This window comes from Macrobrachium rosenbergii, chromosome 52 (genome assembly GCF_040412425.1).
Source record: "Macrobrachium rosenbergii isolate ZJJX-2024 chromosome 52, ASM4041242v1, whole genome shotgun sequence".
Lineage (NCBI taxonomy): Eukaryota > Metazoa > Arthropoda > Malacostraca > Decapoda > Palaemonidae > Macrobrachium > Macrobrachium rosenbergii.
Window position 1 is genome coordinate 16,724,052 of NC_089792.1, and position 12,706 is coordinate 16,736,757.

General features: G+C 36.6%; 1 protein-coding gene across 1 annotated transcript in view; it reads left to right on the forward strand.

The window, feature by feature from the left end:
* The first annotated feature begins 360 nt into the window (after window positions 1–360).
* The window catches only part of LOC136833718 (uncharacterized), a 29,601-nt gene continuing 17,255 nt past the window's right edge, over window positions 361–12,706 (forward strand). Inside the window, exon 1 of the mRNA XM_067095930.1 lies at window positions 361–802. Coding sequence (XP_066952031.1) covers window positions 645–802 — 158 coding nt within the window. The 5' untranslated portion in view covers window positions 361–644. The remainder of the gene's footprint in view (window positions 803–12,706) is intronic.

A 12,706-nucleotide genomic window follows, 5' to 3' on the forward strand; every position in this document is an offset into this window, starting at 1 on the left:
AAGGAAAATATTCAGTTTGTATTAATGGACGTCGCCTTTGTTCTCGGTCCTCCATGCCTGGGAGTGGATTTAATGACTTTCATTTTTGCCTTTAACGGGTTATGCTATTCATGAACTAACATTGCTTCTATAGTAAGAGGTGATCATAGATGTTTAGCAATGTTCCCTGCAATCTATCACTCGACATGCACGTTGAGACCGCCTTAACACGGGCAAAAATTTACCACAGATGTGCCTGAGCCTGGTGTGGCCCGACACCGTCATTGGCTGGCGGTTAGAACAGCCGCTCTGCGATTGGGTTGGGAAAAGCGGAGATCCCCTCCCATTGGCCGCCTCCCCAACTGAGGTGACGCGCCGGCCAATCGGGAGATCGGCGTCCCCGGACTTCAGTATTACCAGATCTGAGCCGCTGAAATTATTCGCCAAATTGTTGATAGAAATTCAGCGAGGACGCTCACTAGTTTCTTAGATTTCAAAGTCAAAGCTGAAGCATCGCACAGCCGAAGGATTCAAGTGCCGCCGTGCAACGAGGTTATCGAGACGCTTTGTAAACAAAGTGTAAAAGTGTCTGGAGAGATTGGCAGTATTGAGTGTGCCGGACTGGAGCGAGGTCTGTGCTGTGGCTGTTATTGAGAGTTTCCACGATGGCCGCCGCCACCGCGCTCAAAGATCCCAGGAATTTCTTTAAACAAGGCACAGCCGCGCAATTTACGTTCGTAATTGGCCTGTATGAAGAAGCGGTTAAGCTGAAAGCCGAGCAGAAGAACAAGAAGCCCGAAGAATTTCTTAAACTGGACAAATGGTAAGGTTGTGAAAGTGGTGAGAACAGTGAAGTGGTCTAGTATGTCATTGAACCTTTACTTTGTGTGCAGACCTCAACGTCATGTTGCGTCTCCCTGCCAAACCATGTGCGTTCTGTAGTGCAATCGGTGACCTGCTACTGCGGGAGGCACCAGCTGACCTGAAGGTGAACTGTAAAATCTCCCAAAGAGGCAGTTTCACGGCTACAAATGCAACACCAAGAGGCCCCAATACCAGTATTGCGAGACTTGGCAACGCCGCCTTTAGACACTGCTGTCTCGAAATATAATATTATTTCATTACTCTAATTGCTCGTTGAGTAGTTGTTTGTGGCACTGGTTTAGGCCCACGTGTTTCGAATTTTGCTAGTAATAGGGCGCCAAAATTTAGATGAGAGGACGACACCAACACGCTGTGCACGCGTCTACCCATGGTGTTGGCGGATTGGGGACGGGAGGGGGAATGGGGGCTGCTCCCGGGGCTTTGTGGGAGGCTTGGGGGGTGGAAGGGTGTTTGGTGGCTAGGCTGGGAAATTGTCCAGGGTTATGTGAGGATCCATGAGATTATATTTTTTTACAATGTTTCTATTTTCTAACCCTTTGTAAATAGCTAGCCGATACCCGCGAGAGAGATGCGGAGCGCGACGTACCCTTCAGTCAATTTTGGCTCGGTTCTACCCGAATAGGGTATGGAAATACCCGAGAAGGAAAGGTACCCAATCATGTATATAGCCAAAAGTGTACGGGGCGGGTTAATTTCTGGAATCTATTCCAGTGGTTTGCAGAATTTTAATGGAATAGTAGTAAATATGGTTAGTAGTAGGGTGTGTCCAGATGCCACTGCGGTAGAACATCAGGCCATGGTAGTCTTCGAAGTTGTGTTCGAGGATGTTAGGCCGAATGGCGGATGTAACCGCAAAGGCCTCCTTTATTCTTAAGGTGGAATGCTGCTGCTGCTTTAGAATATTAGCTGACTTAACTAAGAAAGGCCTACGTGGTAACGGACATGTAGGCTACTTGCGCCACTACCGAGAGTCCAAGCCTTGTTCTTGAGAATGGATTGGTCTGCAGTATTTTGTTTATTATTCCAATATATGCATAGTCAACTGAATTGTTTTTATAGAACCAGGAGAAAGCTCACGAAATTGCTGCAGAGGTGACTTAGAATAAATTAGATTGCTTAATTGTTTATTGTAATGTCAAAATGAAAAGAAATTTTATAAAATAGGCTGTATTTTTTTGTCCAAAATTTTATTGAAGGTTTGTGTACCTTGTATTTAAGTTGAGCATCTCTTTGGCATGAGGTAGTTAGTCTCAATTTCTTTTGAAATGCATGACCTCCAAAGAAATTATATGTTATTAAAACAAATGTTAATTAAGACAAAATGTGTATATGTTGTTAAAAGAAATGGTAATTAAGATGGGGTTTTGCTTAAATAAAAAAAAAATGCCTTCTAAAAAACATGATTTTGGGAGTATGTAAAATTTGAGGACAGGGCTGATGGGACCTTGCAGATGTGTGTGTGTGTGTGTTTGTTTGTAGGATTGTAGGAAGTTGTAAAAGGAAATTAAGAAAAGAGAAAGAAGGTAAGTATTGGAAATTGGAATTTGTGGACTTGAGCAAGAATCCTGAGTACAATGAATAATTCATGGGGAAGTAAATGCTGAGGGAAATGATTATGAGCTAACGGATCTTGGAGAAGAAAAAATAGTTGACAGATGAGTAATACTGGCTGAAGTGCAAAGCTACAGTCCTGAAAAGACTTGATATAACCTAAAGAGGGTAATTGAAGTTTGAAAAGTAAAAAGATACAATGATTCAGAATTAGTGCATGTGAGGTGTTATGGTTTAGTGATGAAAGTATGATGTGGTGCATTATTTTACCTTGTATAGAGTAAAGGTGAGAGGTTCATATTTTTAGGATGAAAATATTGCCTACTAAACTAGGGAACGTGTGTGGTAGGATTATGATTTAGAAAATAACACATGTTAATAGTAAAAGAATTGTGTTGGTTTAGTCAGTAGTAGAGGGTGTCCGGGTTAGAGAGGATCTGGTACCCTAGGTTAGGTTCAGGGACATCCTTGCATTCTTATGATGGATGGCATCATAGGTCAGGTTTTTGGGGAGGCAGTCTCAGGTCAGATAGGACATACTCTTGTATTTCACAAATTTTCATTATCCTCATAGCATTTTTGGTTTTGGGGGGAGCATAATGTTGTAGGTCCAAAAATCTTCCAGTGCTCCATCATATAACTCTTAAACTTTGTAACTGCTCGATATTTAACAACTCCCCGAGTACTTTTGTTATGACAGTCCAACATTTTATCCCAAAAGTTGCTCTAATAAAATCAAACAATTTCCAGAATTATCAAAGCCATGTTTAATCCATTCTTAAATAATTTCCCCTAAAAGAGTAAGAATTCGGATCAACGATATGAGGTACAGCATAAAACTAAATGACAACCATTCAATAATTTTAGTAATATTTGAAAAGATGATTTGTTTTCCATAGAATATTGTCTCATACTTTGAAATTTACCTGGGGAGTGAGTTGATTGGGAGGCTGTGTGGTGGAGGCATAAGAATGCCATCACTGTACCCCTGCACATCATAAATGGCAACTAAACAGACAGCTGCCTTGCAGGTAGGCATTTTGGTCTGCCTTATAATTGTGGTTGACAACTGCAAGGGTATGTGGTAAAAAAAAACTGTAGCCATATGCCATACCTTTGAACCATACCAGATTTTGGGGATGTTGCTGTATGAGAAGCTAGAAAATGAGGGAATTGAAAGTGGAGTGGTAAAGATCACTGATAGGGTGAGAGCACTGAGATTGAAATGTTAGGGTTAGAAGGTTAAAGAGGGAAGTAGAGGATTAGATGGCATGATAAAGAGAAGGATTTGGAGAAGAGTTAGGCAAGGGAAGATGCCTTTGACCAATAGCTGGAGGAGACGCATCAAAACAGCTGACCCCCTAGCTTAGAAATAGTAGTGTGAATGAAGAAGAATTTAGTTGATCAGGGTTCAACATTGATGAGAATGTTAAGTTTTCCTGTTAACACTGCAGCCCCCCATTGTTGTTATACAGTTTATACACAGAATATTTAAAGGTCTGACTTAGTATTTACAACAAAATTGAATGTCATAATTGACAAAATGACATCCAAAGCCATTAGACAACTGAAATTTATGCCATTAAGGGTTAAAATCTACATTATGCCATTATAGGGTTAAAATCTTTCAAAATATCATTGTAATGGAAGGTCAGCATGTTAGAAAATTGAATTTGGTCTGTGAGCAGTGCCATTAAAGGGTTAAAATCCTTCCATTTGAAATGTAACGTATCTTAGAGTGGCCACACCGTAATGGGAAGACTCGACCCTCTGCAGTTACAGCATGTTTTAAAATATGCGGTTTCCGGCGTCTTCGCCCCAGGACCACACATTTTCCATCAGTTGCCGAAAGTGTCACGTATTCAGTCGGTCGTGATTGGACATAATGGCGACAGAAGAATTATTTGGGGATGGGTTTCGGAGGAAAGCTTTGTGGAATCCCCCGTGATCCACTCCACAAAAATAATATTGTGTTAAAAAGCATTCGAAAGATATAAGCAATCACTGCTTACTGATGGTAAGTTAATGGTGTGTGGGCGTTTTTATATATATGATGTATATATATATTATATATATATATATATATATATATATATATATTTATATGATATATATATATATATATATATATATTGGTATATATATATATAATTTCAGATATATATAGGCCCATATACATATATATATATATAAAGACAGAGGGGGGATTTTTCCATGCATGAAGCTGGAAAGATAACCAGACAAAATCTAAAAGATGAAGTAGGGATATTTAAAATGAAAAACTTTCATATTTTTAACAATATATGTCATGCAAATACTAGTTAATTCTGAAAGTATAAGGGACAATGAATTTTTATGAACTTTAGGTCATATTTGCCATAATATGGCCTGGTAAGGTTTGTTTTGCCATGGAACTCTTCCAACTGCAGTGAAATAATTCGAGAAGGCTTCCTCCTCATGTTGAAAACACTGTTTAGTAGCCGACCTTCGGGAGAGATGGGTTGCCTATAGTTCGGTTTGTTTTGTGAGCCACTTCTACAGTAGTATTGCACAAAGAATCAAAAGATCGTTGGGTCATACGTAAATATTCATAAAATTTGTCTTCTTATAAACGACGGGTAATATAAATTGTCAAATTCATTTCTTTCCTTCTCTGTTTATTGAAATTAGAATCCACACTCTTTTTATAGTCTATCGTCAAGTTTAGCACTTAGGTTTCCGATTAAAAGCAGTTTCCTACCCAAACGCGATAATGACATGCTTGCACAGAGGGATAGCTTCGACTGACTGCTGAGAGTGATGCGTGGGAGGAGGTGGCGTTCCTGGTGTGGCCATGTGTCGCTTTTGACGCTGCTCTCCCGCCTGTCGTGCCTCTACCACTCACGCTATACTCCGTTTACACAACACCAGAGACAGGCGTGTTGTACCTCCATGGCTGTATAATCCTTTGTCACGGCTTTAGAGGTTCATAGTGGTAATAAGTGATACTTTACAGTTTTCGAGACCACCTAATTGATTTGGGTTCATATTTTGAGGAATAAGATGCCCTTGGGTATGAGTCGAATAAGGAAAACACAAAAATTTGGGGTTACGGCGTCAAGTTGAAGACTACAAAAAATTATGAATCACTGTCATAATGGCTGGGTTTGGATTATGGATGGTGCTGCAGCCTGTCTTTGGTGATCCAGGATTTTGCTATGAGGGTAACAAATTGTAATGGGTGAAGTTTGATCTTCACTTAGAGGATAGTGGAAGAGAAATTGCAGACTAGTGAAAGAGGTAACAGGTGTTTGCAGGGCGAGAAAGTTTAAAGTAAGTGTGGGTTTGATAATTAGAAACCAATTGATGGGGTGATGAGGGAAGAGATGAGTCATGGAATCAAGGAAGATATAGTCATACCATTTTTAAATCTTCAACGACTGGAGCCTATTAGAGACCTCGTTACTTTTTCCTAATCTCCAGTCTCTAGTTTACCTTTCCTTCACATTGCCTCTGTTGGTATTACCTTTCCTGGACACCCACAATGGAAAGCTCTCCATAGCAGCATTTGAATGCCCAAGGCTGAGGTTATGATTTATGATGTCCAAAGGTGTTTTGAATGGGAGAAGGAAAATCTCTTAGTCATAGCTTTGACCATGTAATGCTCATACTTTGGCTTCAGGTAAGGTATGTAGAAGCACAGTTTATTGTACATGCAAACTGGTTTTCGTTATAGCTTTTTGTGTTTGCATATGTATAAGAGTAAATAATAATAAAATTGTAAACTAGTTATAAGATGCATTCAATGTACAATACCCCATGTGGAGAGAAGTTGAGAGCAGTAAACAGATTCAAGTACTATGTTTATGGAAAAGGAGCAGCATTGTGTATGGGCCCCATGTTTCTATTTACTTAAAATGGTATAACTCTACCATAGAGTGTGGGAAGAGATTAGGAGTTTTATTAGGAAGGGAATGTTGAGCCAACTTTCCTTCAAGTTAATGAAATGTGAATATTAAATCCAAATAAAAAGAAAGAGGTTGAAGATGTTGAGATGAAACATAGGTAATAAGAGAACAGTTTCAGTTGTTGTAGCATGATGGTGGTGATAAATTTGGTCCTTGAAGTTTGGGGGGGTAATATGCAACAAAGGTGCGATACATACTTTTTTATGATTAGTGGTATCCCCTAAGTTTAAACAATTAATGTTCCATTTCTGTCATTAAAGAATGAGAGAATGATACCTCTTACCTCTTACTTCTTAATGAACACCATATTCTTGGGGAGCTTGAATTTCAAGTCAATGGCCCCTGTGGGCATGTTCCATATGAATGGGTTTCATCTTCTGTATAATAATAATAATAATACACCAATTATTTTTTGGCATGTGTTATGAATGATGCCATATTTAAGTTAGTACTGAGTCTTAAATGTTATGCTACAGTATTTGTTTTTTTCAGAATGACAGACGTTCCACCACAGCAAAATATCTGCGGAAATATTTTATGGTTATGATTATTCTGAAAATTGCATATGTCTAAAATTTTTGATAGCCTGTTGCTGTATGCAAAAAATTTAGTTTTACAAGTGTTATCAGTACAGCGAAGTAAAGTTTGTAGCTAAATGATTTTGATGTTTTATCAACAATTTTTGTAATTGCATCTATTGCAAAGAACAGCAGATTTACACAGTGTATGATCTCCCACAACCCTTCCCACCACATCTAACCTGATCAGTGTCGAAACATAATACTTGACAAGGGTTAATGCTATAGTTGCAAGAAAAGATAAACAGCGGCATATTAGACCAAAAGTTTCATTGGTATTTTATTTTTTTAATTCGGGGGACATACAAAGATTAGTTTCTGCATGTTAACAGTGCCACTGTAGCTTCTTTCAGTGGAGATTGTATAAAAAAAAAAATCAGATACAACATCATTGTATGATACCTAGCACTCTTTGCTGTCTTTTGTCGCTGCCTGAACTCCCATCAGGTTTAAACCTTCATCAGTTCCTTATCTCCGTGATATTCTGTGCCTTACTACAGGTCATATGTCCTGCTGTAACATATTTGCTGCTTTTCTGACCAACTGTGCCTTGTCCATTTTTATCACATGTCCAATCCATGTCTTTTGTAGAAAGGTCTTCCCACAGTACTCTGGCCATGGCCATGAATCTTGACATTTATTGTCACACCTTTTATTTGTCAGTACCCTAGTTTCTGCTGCATAGTTTTAGCATTTTACCCATGGTTTTTAACCCTCCATTAATGGGATATTTTTATTTACCTATAATCTCGCTCTTTCAATTTCATCTGTACTGCAGCTGCTCTCATTGCTCTTCAACTCTTGCTGCACAGTTCAGTATGCCCTCAAGGTAACAGATGCTGTATCTTTTCCAGTACCTGCCTGTCTTCTTTCACAACAGCATTCTCAACTCCCCTCTTCCCCAGTTACTTTGGTAATCCATTTTAAGCTTCTAAAATCTCTTTACGCCATGGATATTGTATAATCTTAGGCACTGAATCCTGAGCATTGTGTGACACCATAGAGTACATTTAGTACACAGTAGAGTTCACTCCCACACATTTTCCACAACCACTACCTAGCCACATTCTTGATTGTAACTTTTCTGTTTTCCTCTTCCAGCCACCATGAGCATTGTTTTGCCTCTGTTGGTTTTTAGTGATTTTGTTAGTCAATAAAAAGGACAGAATGAGAAGAAAAATATTCAGGTAGATAATGTGCTGTTCGTAAACTGTATTGTTTATTGTGGACAGAATGAGAAGAAAAATATTCAAGTAGATAATGTGCTATTCGTAAACTGTATTGTTTATTGTGGAGTACAGACAAATAGCAACCCAGAACAGCTGCAGAATCCCTATGCTGTGCACATTATAAAACAAATACCAACCCAGTACAGCTGCAGAATCCCTATGCTGTGCACATTATAAAACAAATAGCAACCCAGTACAGCTGCAGAATCCCTATGCTGTGCACATTATAAAACAAATAGCATCCCAGTACAGCTGCAGAACGTTTATTATGTAAACATTTATAAAACAAATAGCAACCTGGTACAGCTGCAGAATACTTTATTTATTTGAAAAATTTTAAAACAAACCTAATGCTTGTATGTGAATAATAGGAAAGAAAATGTAAACAACAAAAGTACAAAACACAATTAGTACTCTTTCAAAAGCATCTTTAAGGTCATAGGTTAAAATGTTAAAAATTTGCAAAAATGGCTATTATTTTTAATTTGAGATTTAAAAACATGATTTCAGTATTACTAAAAATGTTATGCAATTTGGACCAATACTTTTTTTTTTTTTTTTTTTTTAACAAACTTAGTCATATAAAAGTATTGAATTTCAAAAATCTTCAGATAAAGAGGTTTCTAATTTTTGTTTTGTTTTAAATGCAAATTATGTAATTACAAAATTTGCATTTAAAAATTAAAAAGAATTAGTAGAAAATCTTAATTTGAAAATGTTGAAATTATGAAATAAGTTTATTTTAAAAATTCAACTTCTTAAAAGGAAAGAGAAAACATGAACTTAGATCATGATATTTTAATATATTTTTCAAAAGAATTAATGCTGTTTACCTTTTACAATTATTTATAAAAAGCTTGTTTTTATTTAGACAAACCACTTATATCCTATAATTTTTATGTATATCTTTTTCAAAAGAAAAATATAGCTGTGTCCTTGAACTTATATTCTGCATATTAAAAGCATCTTGAGCTGGTAAAAAAAAATCTATCTTATGCCTGAAAACAAAATTTTTCTAGCTTAAAACTTTCTTCAGCAAAAGGCTTTCCAAACAATCCCAAGAGTATTTTTGGGGACTTGTTTTTAAAATTTACAATGGATTTTCCAGATAAGACTCAGTCTTCATTCATGCAAGGACTTGGCATCCTTTAAACCTCATTAGTAGGTGGCACCAAGTGCCACTGATGATTGCCAGCCTAAAAAGCTCCAGCCTTTTATGTTCCATCATCCTGTTGCTTTGCTCTCCTCTTCAGTGTTTTGGGTATCAGAGATGACCTCTTATTGTTTCTCTTATTCCTGAATACTTGATTTAAAAGGAATGCCACCTATAATGTCATTTATAATAGATACACATACCCAAGGTTGTGCTCCACAGCACTCATTTATAGTGCACAGGTGGCTGTAGTATGTCCATGAAATGTTTCTTTGATGCTACTTTTTCCACAATTTGGAAAGCTTCATTCCCATTTTGCATGTGGCCTCTTTACGGTTTTAATAGCTAATGTGTGTTTGTAAGATCTCCGTACACTTGTGTACAAGATGTAGCATTGCTTTTGGAACATGAATTGGGAACTGTGAATTATGTACAAGAGATATTACAAGTTGACTCTATTGTACTGCAGATTGTTAAGTCACACCTTTTCATAAGGTTTTTACACAATAACATGGTAGACAAATGTTTACAACTCGTTCCACTATCACCACGTGGCCCTTCACTAACCACATGTGGCTCATGGCTCATCTCCTCTCTCTTCCCACACAAATTGAAGAGACCAGCTGGTCATTATTTTGATTTTTATGAGAAAATTTGCACTTATTTTCACTGAGCCTTCAACCACATTCTTGCAAGTATCTGTATCTTTTACTAACTCAGTATTATTGAAAATGTTTTGTTAATAACAAGTAATTCTTCATAAAATCATGCACAACATGCCTGAGTCTGGGTAAACAACCTTTTTAAAAGAACTAAGATATGCCGACACGTGAGGTTGTTTACAAACAACTCGATAATGAATGAAGTATTCTACATGGCAACTAAAAGTTAGAATTTCTAAATATTTGTATTATTAAATGAAATTATACACCAACTGTAAAGAGTAGCCTCATAAAGAGGGTGTGGCAACGTCAGAGTCCCTTTAAATACCCAATCTAAAGACCCAAAGCATTGCTTAAGATGCAAAACATCATCCGTCTGGCAAAGCTGACATGTTTTGGGAACAGAAAATGGGGAAAAATTTTCCATCAACTGAACCCAAAATTATTATTATTTATTATTTATTTTTTTTAACCTAGGCTCCAAGGTGGTTGTGCTTGGTGCATATAACCTCTCAGGCATATCATGAACATTGATATAACGAGGAGGTCCATGTCAGTGTTACAGACAAAGGAAAGAAAATATATGGCACTGGGTGATGCAAGTGGAAATCTCGAAGATGACCAATTTTTCAGCCACATTAGGAGAAAATAAAGGTTAATAGTAATCGCTTAAATTGGTCAGATATTGGAAAGCTGTTGAAATTCGGACAAGAGCCCTTAAGCATTTTTGTTGATATTTCTTCCTTCTCCATAAACGAAGATGGCTGCATTTGGTCAGCAAAAATAGTAATTCTCATTAAGGTATTAAGAAGAAAAATGTAATTGATCACCTTAAAATGGCTTAAAAACTGGTCAAAGGCCATTGTTGTTGTTTGCTTATTTATTTACAATCATTAAGTACAGTTAGCCTGTTCCTTTGGATTTCATTATTGGATGGCTGTGTTTAGTGGCATGATTTCAAACGTGATCTATCTCCACCTTGTTTGAATGTGCAATGTTGGCATTGGTTTTCTTAATTGGGGTTAATGACAAGAGTATTGAGGTTATACGGGACTGGTAGTGGTTAATAAGATAATATAGTTGTTATGCCAGTTTTTAGAATTAAATTTCAATGACCAGCCTTTCAAAAAGCGATAAGGTTTACTCATTATTCAAATAACTGAAACTTCCAGAGATAAATATGCTTTAGCCTCTGGCAGGAATATAGTTTTTGTAAAGAACCTGCAAACATTAAATTTCACATACAAAATACAGTTCAAATAGGCTACAAGGTTTTACTGCAATGAAAGTGGATTGTGTATGGCCAGTTTTTCAAATTCTTATTTGCCTCCATGATATTTTTCATGATTGATGTGGGGTGTTTATCAGTATGAAAAAGAAAATGCATAAATATTAGTAATTTAAACATCTTTCCATATTAATACTCAATTCAGCTACCTGCTCCTGAGCTATATTTGTTTTTAGCAACATAAATTGCATGTGACCACATTTTCCTGATAATTGCAAAACTTGCTAATCTGTGGTGTGAGGTAATTTTAAGCTTGGTTGAAGAACATTCTCATTTGTCCAGCTTCATTTGATTGTGAATTTTATTACTTCATTGATTTTTTATCTGAATTATATTCACCTAATATGAATTTTATGCTTACGTGCAAGTAACCACTGGTAATTGCATGAAGTTATTTACCCCAAAGGAATAGTTTGGGAAAAGCTCAGAATATAGCTGTAGTGTCACCTGAAAATTTGTTGAAAAGGATGGAAGTGAAATCAGTCAAGCAAATAGAATGAAGAGTTTTGTAAGTTGGTTTAAGGAGAAGAATCATTGATTGAGTAAATCTTAGGTGTGCATTAAATCATCTTTTCAAATCCTCCATGTGTTTAGGAATAGGTGCAGTATCTGCGTGAACCACTACTAGGCAAATGCATTTTTAGACCAAGTATTTAAAATATACAAAAATTCATAATTTTTGGCTCAAATAGCTCTGGAAGGCAATTTTTATGCAGTTACGTAATTTGTTTGTTTTCAAAACTAATTTGTCATGTTTATATGTTTAATGCAAGTGAGTTTTATTAATGGGGTTGTAGGAATGGGTCTTTTTGAGTAAGAGCATTGGTTCTCTAGGCATTGTAAATTATGTTTATTGCAAGTGAGTCCTACAGTGGTCTGTGTAATTTAAAGCTCTTGTTGTAAAATTAAGTGCCCTGTTGCAGTGCTCAGTGTTACAGGCACATATTGCTGGGACTTTATTTCCTCACATGTTATTCATGAATGAGCCAGCACATTTTTCTCCAAGTGAAGAATATTTGAAGTATAAGTTGAATGCCTTTTTGCCAGAGCATGAATTGTGCTATATACTGACAATTATTTTATTAGGTATTTATAAAATTTTGTGTGCATGCTATTGCTTTCCTTTGGTTTAACATGGCAGTGGGCAATGGAATATTTTTATTGGTAAGCTACCATGTGTTAAGGTACACTGAACATAAGGATATATAAGGTTTATCCCATGGCTAGAAGTCAGTTGTTGAGTTAAAAATTCTTGCTTCTGTGAACATTGAACCAAGTAGACTAGAATATAAATTTCAGTCTTGCAGCAATTTAAAATGTTGCAACTAAAAGTTGTCCATTTATTTTCGTGGTTAATTGAAGATAAAATTGATTTTAATAAATGTTAACAATTTCTGAAGAAACAGAATAGAGGTACTGTTTGTAAATGTGTAT